This window comes from Salvelinus sp. IW2-2015, unplaced genomic scaffold (assembly GCF_002910315.2).
Source record: "Salvelinus sp. IW2-2015 unplaced genomic scaffold, ASM291031v2 Un_scaffold2178, whole genome shotgun sequence".
Lineage (NCBI taxonomy): Eukaryota > Metazoa > Chordata > Actinopteri > Salmoniformes > Salmonidae > Salvelinus > Salvelinus sp. IW2-2015.
In genome coordinates this window covers 40,369-57,376 of record NW_019943509.1, presented here as the reverse complement: position 1 = coordinate 57,376, position 17,008 = coordinate 40,369, and the positions used below count along the sequence as shown (strand labels likewise).

The window sequence follows — 17,008 nt, the reverse complement described above, 5'->3', positions numbered from 1 at the left end:
ATCAGAAAACCAGTCAGTATCTGGTGTGACCACCATTTGCCTCATGCAGCACGACACATCTCCTTCGCATAGAGTTGGTCAGGCTGTTGACTGTGGCCTTGTGGAATGTTGTCCCACTCCTCTCGTTGATCCAGAGCATCCTAAACTAGCTCAATGGTGACATGTATGGTGAGTATGCAGGCCATGGAAGAACTGGGACATGTTCAGGTTCCAAGAATTGTGTACAGATCCTTTGCGACACGGGGTCTGTGGCATTATCATGATGAAACATGAAGTGATGGGCGGTGGATGAATGTCACGACAAATGTGCGCTCAGGATCTCGTCCATGGTGTGTCTGTCCGAATTCTAATTGGTCATTGATAAAATGCCGTGGATCCTCATCAATCTACCACAAAAACTCCATAATGACAAAAGCAAAAACAGAAATATTACATTTACATGCACTTTTGGCAGTGATTAAAGCCTCGAATTTCTTGTGGTATGAAGCTACAAGCTTGGCACACCTGTATTTGGGGAGTTTCTCCGATTCTTCTCTTGCAGATCCTCTCAAGCCCTTTCAGAATTGGATGGGAGTGTCGCTGCACAGCTATTTTTCAGGTTCTCCAGAAGACGTTAGTCCGGGCTCGTGTAGGCCACTGAAGATAATTCAGAGACTTGTCCCAAAGCCACTTCTGCGTTGTCTTGGCTGTGTGCTTAGGGGTCGTTGTCCTGTTGGAAGGAGAACCTTCATCTTTCCCTCGACCCTGACTCGTCTCTGCAGTCCCTGCCACTGATATATATCATATAATATCCCCAACAGCATGATGCTGCACCACCATGCTTCACCACGTTTCCTCCAGACGTGACACTTGGCATTCAGGCCAATAGTTCAATCTTGGTTTCATCAGGCCCGAGAATCTTGTTTCTCATGGTCCGAGAGTCCTCTAGGTGCCTTTTGGAAAACTCCAAGCGGGCTGTCATTTACCTTTTATCTGAGGAGTGGCTTACATCTAGCCACTCTTACAATAAAGGCCTGATTGGGGAGTGTTATAGAGATGGGTTGTCCTTGACTACAGAGGAACTCTGGAGCTCTATCAGAGTGACCATCAGGTTCTTGGTCCCTCCTTGACCAAGGCTCTTCTCCCGATTGCTCAGTTTGGCCGGGCAACCAGCTCTAGGAAGAGTCTTGGTTGGTTTCCAAACTTCTTCCAAATAAGAATGATCGAAGCCACTGTGTTCTTGGGGACCTTCAATGCTGCAGAAACTGTTTTGGTACCCTTCCGCAGATCTGTGCCTCGACACAGATCCTGTCTCAGAGCTGTACGGGCATATTCCTTCAACCTCATGGCCAGGTTTTTCCTCTGACATGCACTGTCAACTGTGGGACATTATATAGACAGTGTGTGTTCTTTCAAATCATGTCCAGTCAATTGAATTTACCACAGGTGGACTCCAATCAAGTTTAGAAACATCAAGGATGATCAATGAAAAAATAAAATAAAATAAAAATAAAATAAAACTCACCCCACTCCTCTTCCACCTTTCTCCCACCCTCTCTCCTCCATCCACCCTCCCTTTCTCCCCATCCTCCAACTTTACTCCCCCACCGCTTTTCCACTTTCTCCCCACTCCTCCTCCCCCTACTCTCTCTACCTTGTCTCCCATTTCTTTTCCCACACCCTATCATCTTCCCCAGTCCCCCTTCTCCTCCCCTTGCTGTTGTTACAGTTCAGGATTACTGATATCTTCTGTTAACCTTTTGTTCTATTTTATTTAGTACTACTGTTATTCTATTTTATTTATAGTTTAATGAATTGTCTACTCTTGTTATTACAGGTTATTGATTTACTGCATTGTTGGGGAGAGCTTGCAAGAAGGCATTTCACTGTCCTTGTACACCAGGACAATAAAACTTGAATAGATTACAAGGAAATGAGAACTATGGTTGCCACTGATTAAAGTGTGTGTAATCCCTAAATAAAGGTATCTGAACTCAGTTCTTGTTACTTAGAGGTTTTTATTCTCCAATTAAAGTCTCGTACACTCACTCTCTGACACACACACACCTTAATTAGCCTATCACACACACGTCAACATCACTTTCACACATTTGATGGTCAGCGACATGTCTCTTCACACCCACATGATTATGTTCTTAAAGGGGCAGAAATCTTTTAAAACACACTGGACAGAGGAATGGGTGGAGATGTGGGGGGGGGGGGTAGGGGGGAACCAGACTCCAGGCTGAGGTTCAGGGATCAGAGGTCAGGCGTGCGCTGCGTTTGCAGAGGTTCTGCTTTGGCTCGTCGGGTTTCAGGAGAGACGTCATCTTGTGTATGTGGTGTGATGCTCAGAGAGGAAGGGAAATCGAAGAATGCGCTCTGAACAGAGGAGAGGGACCTGAGAGAGAGAGAGAGGAGAGAGACAGAGGGAGGAATAGGAAGGAGAGCAGAGAAGGAGAGAGAGAGAAGAGAGAGAGAAGGAAGTAGACAGAGGAGAGAGAGGAGGGAGAGAGGGAGAGGACAGAGGAGAGAGAGAGAGAGCGGAGAGAGAGCGGAGGAGAGGAGAGAGAGCGGGAGAGCAGGAGAGAAGAGAGGAAGGAGAATAGAGAGAAGAGAGGAAGGAAATATCACATTACCATTATATTTACTGCTGTCACACATATAACATCTCATTGTATGTGTCTAAAATAAAGAAGAAAAATATATACACTACCAGTAAAAAGTTGACACCTACTCATTCAAGGGTAATTCTTTATTTTCACTATATTCTACATTGTAAAATAATAGTGAAGACATCAAAACTATGAAATAACACATATGGAATCATGTAGTAACCCAAAAAGTTTTAAAGAAATATATTTAAAATTTGAGATTGTACAAAGTAGCCTCTCTCAACCAGTTTCATGAAATAGTCCTCTGGAATGCATTTCAATTAACAGGTGTGCCTTGTTAAAAGTTAATTTGTGGAATTTATTTRGTTCTTAATGCGTTTGAGCCAATCAGTTGTGATGTGACAAGGTAGGGGAGGTATACAGAAGATAGCCCTATTTGGTAAAAGACCAAGTCCATATTATGGCAATAACAGCTCAAATAAGCAAAGAGAAATTATCCTCAACACTGAGACCCTCAGGGGTGTGTGCTTAGTCCCCTCTCCTGTACTCCCTGTTCACCCACAGCTGCGTGGCCAAACACGATTCCAACACCATCATTAAGTTCACTGATGACACAACAGTGGTAGACCTGATCACTGACAACGATGAGACAGCTTATTTTTATAGGGAGGTCAGAGACCTGGCAGTGTGGTGCCAGGACAACAACCTCTTCCTAAATGTGAGCAAGACAAAGGAGTTGATCGTGGAATACAGGAAAAGGCGGGCCGAACAGGCCCCCATTATCAACGGGGCTGTAGTGGAGCGGGTCGAGAGTTCAAAGTTCCTTGGTGTCCACATCACCAATGAACTATTATGGTCCAAACACACCAAGACAGTCGTGAAGAGGGCACAACACCCCCTTTTCCTCTTTAGGAGACTGAAAAGACTTGGCATGGGTCCCCAGATCCTCAAAAAGTTCTACAGCTGCACCAGAGAGCATCCTGACTGTTTGCATCACCACCTGGTATGGCAACTGCTCGGCATCTGACCGTAAGATGCTACAGAGGGGGGTGCGTACGGCCCAGTACGTCACTGGGGACAAGCTTCCTGCCATCCATACTAGGTGGTGTCAGAGGAAAGCCCATAAAATTGTCAAAGACTCCTGTCACCCAAGTCACAGACTGTTTTCTCTGCTACCGCAGAGCGGTACCGGCGTGCCAGGTCTAGGACCAAAAGGCTCCTTAACAGCTTCTAACCCCAAGCCATAAGACTGCTGAACAATGAATGAAATGGCCACCCAGACTATTTACAATGACACCCCCCTCCATTTGCTTTTTACACTGCTGATACTCGCGTTTATTATTATGGGATAGTCACATTCATCCCACCTACATGTACAAATGACCTCGTTCTGTACACCGCACACTGACTCGGTACCGGTGCCCGCCTGGTACACTGACTCGGTACCGTACGCCCCTGTAAGTAGCCTCCACCTGACTTTCGGTACCGTTGTGCACGCCCCTGTACACTGACTCGGTAACGCTGGTGGGTGCCTCATCAGACTTAGGACTTGGTACAGGTGCCCGGTACTAGCACGAGCGGGATGCGGACCTGGCTGACGCCTGCCTGTATAGCCTCACACTGACTGGTACTCGGAGCCGCGCCGGTAGGGGTGCAACTAGACCCTGTATGCCTCACGGTGGACCTCTGAAGGGGCCACGGAACTCGGCAGGCCGAGTGCCTGTAACTGACTCGGTACCGTGTGCCCCTGCACCGACTGGTTCCTGCACGTGCTGGGTACTGCGTGCCCCTGCACACTGATCGTACCTGGTGCCCCTGTACATCGCTAGTTATTGTTATGTTATTGTGTTACTTTGATTATTCTCTACTTTAGTTAACTTGGTAAATATTTTTCTTAACTCTTTTCTTGAACTGCACTGTTGGTTAAGGGCTTGTAAGTAAGCATTTCACGGTAAGGTCTACACATTATATTCGGCGCACGTGAACAAATAAAGTTTGATTTGATGAAGGTCATCCGGCAAATTTTAAGAACTTTGAAAGTTTCTTCAGTGCAGTCGCAAATACCATTAAGCGCTATGATGAAACTGGCTCATGGGACGCACAGAAAAGGAAGACCCAGAGTTACCTCTGCTGCAGAGGATAAGTTCATTAGAGTTACCAGCCTCAGAAATTGACACTGTCTGTGATTTATTTAGAATTCAAGCACACTTAACCAACATGGCTACCACAGAATTCTGCAGTGATACGCCAATCACCCGACCTCAACCCAATTGAGATGGTTTGGGATGAGTTGGAACGCAGAGTGAAGGAAAAGCAGCCAACAKGTGCTCAGCATATGTGGGAAATCCTTCAAGACTGTTGGAAAAGCATTCCAGGTGAAGCTGGTTGAGAGAATGCCAAGAGTTTGCAAAGCTGACATCAAGGCAAAAAGGGTCGCTACTTTGAATAAAATCAAATATAAAATATATTTAGATCTGTTTAACACTTTTTTGGTTACTACATAATTCCATAAGTGTTATTTTATGGTTTTGATGTCTTCACTATTATTCTACAACATTGTTACATTACAGCCTAGTCACTTTAATAATGTTTACATATTTTGCATTACTCATCTCATTTGTATATACTGTATTCTATTCTACTGTATTTTAGTCTATGCCGCTCTGACATTGCTCATCCAAATTATATTAATTGCATTCTTTTACTTTAGGTATGTATTGTTGCGATATTTTGGGATATTACTGTACTGTTGGAGCTAGAAACATTTTGCTACCCCTGCAATAACATCTGCTAAGTGACCAATACATTTTGATTTATTCTAAAAAGGATTAGACAGTTTTTTCCCTCATCAATCTACACACAATACCCCACAATGACAAATCCAAAACCGTTCTTAGATATTTTTGCAAATGTATTACAAATAAAAACTGAAATATTACATTTACATAAGTATTCAGACCCTTTACTCAGTACTTTGTTGAAGCACCTTTAGAAGCAATTACAACCTCGAGTCTTCTTGGGTATGACGCTACAAGCTTGGCACACCTTTATTTGGGGAGTTTCTCCCATTTCCTCTCTGCAGATCCTCTCAAGTTCTGTCAGGTTGGAGGGGGAGTGTTGCTGCACAGCTATTTTCAGGTCTCTCCAGAGACGTTAGTCCGGGCTCTGGTAGGGCCACTGAAGATAATTCAGAGACTTGTCCCAAAGCCACTTCTGCGTTGTCTTGGCTGTGTGCTTAGGGTCGTTTTCCTGATGGAAGGAGTTGGAAAGGGAGCAGTCGCTGCACAGCTATTTTTAGATCTCCCCAGAGATGTTCGATCGGGTTCAAGTCCGGGCTCTGGCTGGGCCACTCAAGACATTCAAGACTTGTCCCGAAGCCACTCCTGCGTTGTCTTGGCTTGTGTGCTTAGTCTGTCCTGTTGGAAGGTGAAACCTTTGCCAGTCTGAGGTCCTGGCACTCTGCAGCAGTTTTCATACAAGGATCTCTCTACTTTGCTCCGTTCATCTTTCCTTGATCCTGACTAGTCTCCCAGATCCTGCCGCTGAAAAACATCCCCAAGCATGATGCTGCACCACCACCATGCTTCACCGTAGGGATGGTGCCAGGTCCCCAGGCTACGCTTGCATTCAGGCCAATGATTCAATCTTGGTTTCAGAATCTAGTTTCTCATGGTCAGAGTTCTTTAGTGCCTTTGAAAAACTCCAAGCGGGCTGTCATGTGCCTTTTCTGAGGAGTGGCTTCCGTCTGGCACTCTACCATAAAGGCCTGATTGGTGGAGTGCTGTAGAGATGGTGTCCTTCTGGAAGGTTCTCTCCATCTCCAAAAGGAACTCTGGAGCTCTGTCAAATGACCAATCGGGTTCAAATCAAATAAAATTTTTGTCACATACACATGGTTAGCAGATGTTTAATGGAGTGTAGCGAAATGCTTGTGCTAGTTCCGACAATGCAGTAATAACCAACGAGTAATCTAACCTAACATTCCACAACTACTACCTTATACACACAAGTGTAAGGATAAAGAATATGTACTGAGATATAATGAATGATGATGGTACAGAACGGCATAGGCAAGATGCAGTAGAGTTAAGAGTACAGTATATACATATGAGATGAATAATAAACATAAAGTGGCATCGTTTAAAGTGGCTAGATACATGTATACATAAAGATGGCAAGATGCAGTAGAGATATAGAGTACAGTAAATAACATATACATATGAGATGAGTAATGTAGGGTATGTAAACATTATATTAAGTGGCATTGTTTAAAGTGGCAAGTGGTAATTTTACATAATTTCAAATTCCATTATTAAGTGCTGGAGTTGAGTCAGTATGTTGGTAGCGGCCGCAATGTTAGTGGTGGGTTAACAGTCTGATGGCCTGAGATAGAAGCTGTTTTCCAGTCTCTCGTCCTGCTTGATGCACCTGTACTGACCTCGCCTTCTGGATGATAGCGGGTGAACAGGCAGTGGCTTGGTTTGTGGTGTCTTGATGATCTTTATGGCCTTCCTGGACATCGGTGGTGAGGTGTCCTGGAGGGCAGGTAGTTTGCCCCCGGTGATGCGTTCGCAGACACTACCCTCTGAGAGCCTTCTTGTGGCGAGCAGTTGCCGACCACGGCGTGATACAGCCACAGGATGCTCTCGATTGGCATCTGTAGAGAGTTGTGAGTGCTTTTGGTGACAAGCCGAATTTTCTTCAGCCTCCTGAGGTTGAAGAGGCGCTGCTGCGCTTTTCACACGCGTGGTGTGGGTGGACAATTCAGTTTGTCCGTGATGTGTACACCGAGGAACTTACTACCTCTCCACTACTGTCCCGTCGATGTGGATAGGGGGGTGCTCCCTCTGCTGTTCCTGAAGTCCACAATCATCTCCTTTGTTTTGTTGACGTTGAGTGTGAGGTTATTTTCCTGACACCACACTCCGAGGGCCCTCACTCCTCCTGTAGCCCGCTCGTCGTTGTTGTAATCAAACCTACCACTGTAGTGTCACCGCAACTTGATGATTGAGTTGGAGCGTGCATGGCACGCAGTCGTGGGTGAACAGGGAGTAAGGAGAGGGCTCAGAACGACCCTTGGGGCCCTGTGGCAGGTGGAGTGTTATTCCTCCGCATCGAGCCGCCACGCCCGGGCGTGCGGCGGGGTGAGGCGATGGGCCCCGTTGTTGTCTTGTGCCTGACCCTACCACCTGGGCGGCCCGTCGAGTCCAGGACCCATTGCACAGGCGGTCGAGACCCAGGGTCTCGAGCTTGATGACGGTTTGGAGGTACTATGGTTAATCTGAGCTGTAGTCGATAAACAGCTCTCACATAGGTATTCCTCTTGTCCAGGGTTAGGGCAGTGTGCAGTTTGGTTGCGATTGCGTCGTCTGTGGACCTATTGGGTCGGTAAGCAAATTGGAGTGGGTCTAGGGTGTCCGCTAGGGTGGAGGTGAATGGTCCTTGACTAGTCTCTCAAAGCACTTCATGATGACGGAAGTGAGTGCAACGGGGCGGTAGTCGTTTAGCTCAGTTACCTTAGCTTTCTTGGAAAGGAACAATGGTGGCCCTCTTGAAGCATGTGGGACAGCAGACTGGATAAGATTGATTGAATATGTCGTAAACACACAGCCAGCCGTCTGCGCATGCTCTGAGGACGCGGCTGGAATGCGCGTCTGGGCCTGCAGCTTGCGAGGGTCAGGTTACCTCCTGACCAAGGCCCTCTTCCCTGATTGCTCAGTTTGGCCGGGCGGCCAGCTCTATGAAGAGTCTTGGTGGTTCCAAACTTCTTCCAAATAAAAATGGAGGCCACTGTGTTCTTGGGGCCTTCAATGCTGCAGAAATGTTTTGGTATCCTTCCCCAGATCTGTGCCTCGACACAACCTGTCTCGAGCTCTAGCGACAATCCTTGACCTCGTGCTGTGTTGCTCTGACATGCACTGTCAACTGTGGACCTTATATAGACAGGTGTGTATCTTTCAAAATGATGTCCAATGATTCAATTTACCAACGGTGACTCCAATCAAGTTAGAAACATTCAAGGATGATCAATGGAACAATGCACCTGAGATCAATTTCAAGTCTCATAGCCAAGGGTCTGAATACATTGTAAATAAGGTATCCGTTTTTATTTAAATACTTTTGCAAAAACTTCTAAACCTGTTTTCGCTTTGTCATTATGGGTATGTGTAGATTGGATAAGGGGAAAAAATATTTTACTCATTTAGAATAAGGCTGTAACGTAACAAAATGTGGAAAACGGAAGGGGTCTGAATACTTTCTGAATGCACGTGTGTATAAATATATATATCTAATGTCTGTTTGTACTTGAGCATTTAGAAGGGTTTCGATGCGATGACGGTCCAGTCTGTGTTGTAGCGTAGCGTGGCTCTCTGGGTGCTGTGGTCTCTAGGTCCAGATCCACCAGGTAATGGCACTGACGCACGTCCACCTGAAACAACCATAAGCTCTGTTGGAATCACAGAGAACTTCATTCTGGAAACTGCTCTAAGAGGACGATGGAGTCCATCCAAATTATTTTGGCCACGCATTTCAAGGCTGCGTTGAGAGATTGACTTATCAATGACCCAAGCCCAGCTTAGATAATCCCTACCATTGTGACGTTGAATTCGTAATGCTGCATTAAATGTACATTATCAAGGGCGTTGGCAGACACAATGTAAGTAACCTAATTTATGTCCCTCTAATTGCCCGATACCTCGCTGATCCTACAGCTATTGCATACAGTAATCAGTGCCTATGAACCAGAGTTATACTGTTAGCAATGATGGTGTGTCCTAGTAGGAAGACCACTGTGTGCAGCTCCCTGTGTGCAGCTCCCCCTGCACTATAGCTCCAACATAAATAACTATGTCATACCTACTTCTGATAAGCCTCCAGTAAGCAGTGAAAACAATAAAGCAACACAGAAAATGCTAAAATAGCCATATTAACATATGTAGCTACAAGGTTCCTGAAGTCAATAACTTGCTAGTAACAAATGACACTCATATCTGTCATTTGCATCTTTCTGTTGGTGTTTTTCAGTCAGTAGAAAGCCTCTTTAGGGTCCTAAGTGTTCATAACTGTGACCTTAATTGCCTACGTCTGTAAGCTGTAGTGTCTTAACAACCGTTCCACAGGTACATGTCATAAAAAAAAAGTGGTTCATTGAACAAGCATGGGAACAGTGTTTTAACCTTCAAATGAAGATCTGTGAAGTTATTTGGATTTTTACTAATTACTTTGAAAGACAGGGTCCTGAAAAAGAGACGTCTTTTTTTGCTGAGTTTATATGGAAAAGAAGCTGCACTGGCTGGCAGTGGAAGTTTCCGGAGAGAGAGTGGACTTTGATTATTAAGAGACAAGGACGTGAGGCTGAAAACTGGAGAATACATATAGGCTATTCTAAAGGCCCTAGCTATTCTATGTCTACAGGCCGAGGCATAGGCATCTAAGGCCCTAGGCATAGGCTATTCTATAGGCCCTAGGCATAGGCTATTCTATAGGCTAGACATAGGCTATTCTATAGGCCCTAGACATAGGCTATCTATAGCCAGCATAGCTATTCTATAGGCCTAGACATAGGCTATTCTATAGGTCCTAGGCATAAGCTATTCTATAGGTCCTAGGCAAGGCTATTCTATAGGCCCTAGCATAGGCTATTCTATAGGCCAGGCATAGGCTATTCTATAGGTCCTAGGCAAAGCTATTCTATAGGTCCTAGGCATAGGCTAGTCATAGGCCCGAGGCATAGGCTAGTCTATAGGCCCGAGGCAAGGCTAGTCACAGGCCTAGACATAGGCTAGTCTACAGGCCCTAGGCATAGGCTATCTATAGGCCTAGACATAGGCTATTCTATAGGCCCTAGACATAGGCTTACTATAGCCCAGACATAGGCTATTCTATGGCCCTAGGCATAGGCTATTCTTAGGCCCTAGGCATAGAGCTATTCTATAGGTCCTAGCATAGGCTATTCTATAGGCCCTAGACTAGCTATCTATAGGCCTAGGCTATAGGTATTCTATAGGTCCTAGGCATAGCTATTCTATAGGTCCTAGCATAAGGAGCTATTAGGCCGAGGCATAGGCTAGTCTATAGGCCCGAGGCAAGCCTAGTCTACAGGCCCTAGACATAGGCTAGTCTACAGGCCTAGACATTGGCTAGTCTACAGGCCCTAGACATTGGCTAGTCTACAGGCCGAGCGAGAGCTATTCTATAGGCCCTAGACATAGGCTATTCTACAGGCCCGAGGCTATTCTATAGGCTATTCTACAGGCTATTCTACAGGCCCTAGACATAGGCTATTCTACAGGCCCTAGACATAGGCATCTACAGGCCCTAGACATAGGCTATTCTATAGGCCTAGCATAGGCTATTCTATAGGCCCTAGACATAGGCTATTCTATAGGCCCTAGACTAGCTATTCTTAGGCCTAAGCATAGGCTATTCTATAGGCCAGACAGAGGCTATTCTATAGGCCCTAAGCATAGGCTATTCTATAGGTCCTAGGCATAAGCTATTCTATAGGTCTAGGCATAGCTATTCTATAGGCTAGACTAGGTATCTCAGGCCCTAGACATGATTAAGGCCCGACAAGCTATTCTATAGCCCTAGACATAGGCTATTCTATAGGCCCTAGGCATAGGCCTATTCTATAGGCCCTAGCAATAGGCTATTCTATAGGCCTAGACATAGGCATTCTATAGGCCCAAACATAGGCTATCTATAGGCCCTAGACATAGGCTATTCTATAGGCCCTAGACAGAAGCTACTATAGGCCTAGCAAAGGCTTTCTATAGGTCCTAGGCATAGGCTATTCTATAGGCCCTAACATAGGCCTATCAAGCCGAGGCATAGCTATTCTATAGGCCTAGGCAAGCTATTCTATAGTCACAGCTAGTCTATAGGCAGCAAGCTATCTAGGCCGAGGCATAGGCTAGTCTACAGGCCCAGATCAGGCTAGTCTACAGGCCCTAGACATGGCTAGTCTACAGCCCTAGACATTGGCTAGTCTACAGGCCCTAGACATTGCTAGTCTACAGGCCCTAGACATTGGCTAGTCTACAGGTCCTAGACATAGGCTATTCTACAGGCACTAGACATAGGTTATTCTATAGCCCCTAGCATAGGCTATTCTATAGGCCTAGCATAGGCTATTCTATAGGCCTAGACTAAGGCATTCTATAGCCCTAGACATAGGCTATTCTATAGGCCTAGACATAGCCTATTCTATACGCCTAGACATAGGCTATTCTAATAGGCCCTAGATAGCATCAGGCTAGACATAGGCTATTCTATAGGCCTAGACATGCTATTCTATAGGCCTAGACATAGGCATTTTATGCAAATGCTATCTTAGGTCCTAGACATAGGCTATTCATAGCCCAGACATAGGCTATTCAAATCACAGCTTTATGAGAGATACATATTAAGAGACGACGAGGCAAATCAAGTTCTGAAGACGGTACACTTTGCTTCTGTCCAGCCCTGATTATAACCTAACTCAATGCACACAACCTAGGCATCAACGGTAAGAACGCCCGTTCCCCATCAGGTGACTCAACTTTGTGCCCCACACAGACACACTGTTCCATGATGAGCTCCACCACAAAGGAATATTGGAAAAGATTTGCCTCCACTTCAGGTAGCCTCTTAGCCTCTGCCAGGCTTTCAACAACATTATCTTTCAACATCATTTTTATACATCGTATATCACATTGTATTGAGTAATAACCATGATATTACAAAGGTTGACATCTCCCAACCCTACTTTGTACCTGACAAATAAATATTTGATTTAAGACATTAAATCTGATGGCTTTATCAATACAAGTAGTATTTTACTGGGGACTTTCACTTGAGTCATTTTCTATTAAGGTATCTTAACTCTTAAGTAGACAATTGGGTACTTTTTACACCTCTGCCAACACACAAACAGCCGCCACACAACATCACACAACAGAAGTCAGACTCACGTATCTTGTTGGCTCCTCCAGGTTCTGGTCGTTCATGTGGGCGGATAGTTGGTAGCCAATGGGCCACAGCGTACGGCTGGGGCAGCTGCCCTCTGAACTCTGATTGGATGAACTGCAGCTGCCAGCTGAAGAGGGCAGAGTCACACACTGGCATTCAACACAATGCAATCAAGAACTCAGAAACCTAAAGTCTGTGGAAGCTGCTATGACCACACAGAGACACTCAGAAACCTAAACCTTGTGTGAAGCTGCTATAGACCACACAGAGACACTCAGAAACCTAAAGCCTTGTGAAGCTGCTATAGACCACAAGAGACACTCAGAAACCTAAAGCCTTGTGTGAAGCTGCTAACAGACAAACAGAGACACTCAGAAACTAAAGCCTTGTGGAAGCTGCTATAGACCACACAGAGACACTCAGAAACCTAAAGCCTTGTGTGAAGCTGCTATAGACCACACAGAGACACTCAGAAACCTAAAGCCTTGTGTGAAGCTGCTAGGACCACACAGAGACACTCAGAACCTAAAGCCTTGTGGGAAGCTGCTATAGACCACACAGAGACACTCAGAAACCTAAAGTCTTGTGGGAAGCTGCTATAGACCACACAGAGACACTCAGAAACCTAAAGTCTGTGGGAAGCTGCTATAGACCACACAGAGACACTCAGAAACCTAAAGCCTGTGTGAAGCTGCTATAGACCACACAGAGACACTCAAGAAACCTAAAGCCTTGTGGGAAGCTGCTATAGACCACACAGAGACACTCAGAAACCTAAAGCTTGTGAAGCTGCTATAGACACACAGCAGAACACTCAGAACCTAAAGCCTTGTGGGAAGCTGCTATAGACCACACAGAGACACTCAGAAACCTAAAGCCATTATTGTGGGAAGCTGCCATAGTGCTAACAGTCAGTATCTAGATAATGTGTGAAATGCTTGACAATGTATGTGGTATCAACAAAGAGGTATACAAAGAGACACTCAGAGAGAGCGAGACAGACTGACTTGTTGGGCAGCAGAAAGCTGGAGGGGAACCGGACCACTCTTTCCCAACACAGACACTCAGGGCCGGCCTTTGGGACAGCGTGGAGAGACGGGTCCCGGGAGATACGGTGGAACTCAGGGTACAGGTCCAGTGCGCGTGGTAGCCTGGAGGTAAACACACACATTTAAGGGTTTTTTCTTCATTTTACTATTTTCTACATTGTAGAATAATAGTGAAGACATCAAAACTTTGAAACAACACATATGGAATCATGTAGTAAGCAAAAAAAGTGACAAACAAATCAAATATATTTTTATATTGAGATTCTTCAAATAGCCACCCTTTGCCTTGACAGCTTTGCAGTTTGGCCAGCTCTAGGAAAGATCTGGTGGTTCCAAACTTACATTTTAAGAAGAATCGAAGCCACTGTGTTCTTGGGGAACTTCAATGCTGCAGAAATGTTTTGGTACCCTTCCCCGAATCTGTGTGTCTCGGAGCTCTACGAACAATTCCTTCGACTCATGGCTGGTTTTGCTCTGACATTGCACTGTCCAACTGTGGACCTTATATAGACAGATGTGTGTCTTTCCAATCACTTCCAATCAATTTAAATGTACCACAGGTGGACCAAGTTTTATTTTTTATTTAACAGGTAAGTTGACTGAGAACACATTCTCATTCAGCAACGACCTGGGGGATAGTTACAGGGGAGAGGAGAGGAGAAAGAGCCCAATTGAAGATGGGATGATTAGGTGGCCATGGTGTATGAGGGCCAGACTGGAATTAGTCAGGACACCGGGTTAACACACTACTCTTATGATAAGTGCATGGGATCTATAGTCACAAAGAGAGTCGGACACCCGTTTAACATCCCACCCGAAAGACGGCACCCTACACAGTGCAGTGTCCCAATCACTGCCCTGGGCATAGGGATATTTTTAGACCAGAGAAAAGGGCTCCTACTGGCCCTCCAAATTGTAGAAACATATCAAGGACGATCAATGGAAACAGGAGGCACCTGAGTGCTGAATTTTAGTCTCATAGCAAAGGGTCTGAATACTTACGTAAATAATTTTAAAAAAATAAAAATGTCTTTATGGGAATTGTGTGTGATTGATGAGAGAAAAATAACAATTTAATCAATTTTTAGAATAGGCTGATTTGATCTAGATCTAAAACCAGGAAAATAAACTGAGAAAACAGAAATTTTGGAAAAATATTAACGTAATTCGTGATATCCAATTGGTAATTACAGTCTTGCCCCATCCGCTGCAACTCAGAGGTGAAGGTCGAAGCATGCGTCTGCGCGAAACGCGACCCGCTCGCCCATCGCTGCAATGTTCTTGGATACACTACTCGCTAACCCTTGTGGCAGCCCGACCAATGTGTCGGAGGAATACCGTTCCAACTGGCGACCAGGTCCCAGACTGTGTGGTCTAGCTCTTGCAGATTTTGTTTTCTGAAGTCTGGCTGATTTCTTTGATTTTCCATGATGTCAGCAAAGAGGCACGAGTTTGAGGTAGGTCTTGAAATACATCCACAGTACACCTCCAATTGACTCAATTAGTCAATTAAGCCTATCAGAAGCTTCTAAAGCCTGGCATCATTCTGAATTTTCAATCTGTTCTAACAGAGTCAATTAGTGTATGTAAAACTTCAGACCTCCTGGGAATTGGTGATACAGTGAATTAGAAGTGAAATTGTCTGTACACAAATGTTGGGACAATTACTCGTGTCATGCACAAAGTAGATGTCCAAACCCGCTTGGCATAACTTAGTTGTATTAACAAGAAATGTGTGGAGAGTGGTTGAAAAACGAGTGAATGACTCCAACCTAATGTAATGGTAAACTCCGACTCAATGTATGCATATGTATGTATGTATGGTATGGTATTGATGTATGTAGTATGTGGTGCGTGCTGTGGGGTGGTGATGGGTGGTGTTCGTGTGGGTGGTGCGTGTGTGGGGTGGTGCGCTGTGGGTTGGTGGCCGTTGTTGGGGTGCGTGTGTGGTGTGCGTGGTGGGGGTGGCTGGTGGTGGGGTGTGCGGTGTGATGGGGTGGTGTTGTGTGGGGTGCGTGTGGGGGTGGTGCTGGGGGGATGGTGCGTGTGGGGGTGGCTGTGGGGGTGTGCGGTGTGTGGGGTGCGTCGTGTGTGGGTGGTCGTGGGAGGTGGGCGTTGGGGTGGGTTGCGTGTTGGGCGGGTGGTGCGTGTGGGGTGGGTGCGTGGGGTGGTGCGATGTGGGGGTGCTGCGTGTGTGGGGGGTGCGTGTGGGGGTGGGTCGTGGTGTGGGCGTGCGCGTGTGGTGGGTGCGTGTGGGGACCGTGGACAGGATACTGATCTGGACAGAGACAGCAGAGTGAAGAGGATCAGTGTTCACACAGCCAGCCAGTTTGACGACACGTGGTAAAGTTGTGTCAGACGATAACCGTGAAGAATGGAATTGTACAACACATCACAGAACAACCCAGATACATTGTTACACAGAACGTATGTCCTTATACATTGTCTGACCAGATAGGACCGATCATGCAAGGGCCGTCCGCTGTTAACTCGCAACACTCATGGATGAAAGTATAGCTAATAGGCGTCAAAGTACAGACGTCTAATGACCTACTATACAATCAAATACTCACGGTGACGTCTAATGACCACACTTCAATCACAACGGTCAACATACCAGGTGACGTTCTAATGAGACACCCACAACGTCCGCTTCCAAAGTGAAAGCATCACAAGTGACCATTACAAGGTACGTTAATGAACCACCTTCAATACAATGTCCCAACATGTCCAGTGACGTCTAATGAACACCTGTCATCTAAGGGGCAGCTGTCGCCATGATTAGTGCACCAGTTCTGCAGCGGCCAGCTTTGCTTGCTTATCGAGTTGGCCACCTTCAAAGTAGCGAAGCACAAGTGTGCCAGCTGTCAGCAGTCAGATACCAGCTGAATTTTCTCGAGAACAGCCCCAACTTGGGTGAGACACTTATCAACAACTGGCCCTAATTACCGTATTGCATTCAAACAAGCTAGCAGTAAAAGTTTGCTCTACTGTCAAGCACGTGTTGTGCTAGTTTGCAGCTTACGATGAAATTGTACTGCACCAAAGTAATAGGACTGACTGTATAAGTGTGGTGGGACCTGTAGTGAAGACAGTGCTACGCCCCGCCAGACGAGATGAAGGGTAGATGGGAACAGGACAACGCTCCTTCTTATGAGGTCTGGTACAGACACCACATCACAGGTAAAATAGGAGCAGAGTCAACCAAATGCCTTCCCAGGTTCTGCCACTGGTAAAAAAAACACACACACACACACAACACACCACACACACACCACACACACAAACACCACACCACACACCACACACACACACACACACAACACACACACACACACACACACACACACACACAACACACACACACACACACACACACACAAACACACACCCACACACACCACACAATGT

At 45.8% G+C, this 17,008-nt stretch overlaps 1 protein-coding gene across 2 annotated transcripts in view; it reads right to left on the bottom strand.

Moving 5' to 3' along the window:
- Window positions 1-8,869: 8,869 nt before the first annotated feature.
- LOC112073179 (alpha-1,2-mannosyltransferase ALG9-like) overlaps window positions 8,870-17,008 on the bottom strand; it is a 22,628-nt gene continuing 14,489 nt past the window's right edge. Inside the window, exons 1-3 of one of the 2 annotated variants that reach the window (XM_070440059.1) lie at window positions 13,556-13,841; window positions 12,551-12,675; window positions 8,870-9,024 (exon numbers count right to left, since the gene is read on the bottom strand). In XM_070440059.1, the coding sequence (XP_070296160.1) occupies window positions 8,909-9,024; window positions 12,551-12,675; window positions 13,556-13,719 (405 nt within the window). In that variant the 5' untranslated portion in view covers window positions 13,720-13,841 and the 3' untranslated portion in view covers window positions 8,870-8,908. Of the gene's footprint in view, window positions 9,025-12,550; window positions 12,676-13,555; window positions 13,842-17,008 lie in introns of those variants that run through there. The other variant, XM_070440058.1, reaches the window with a different exon arrangement.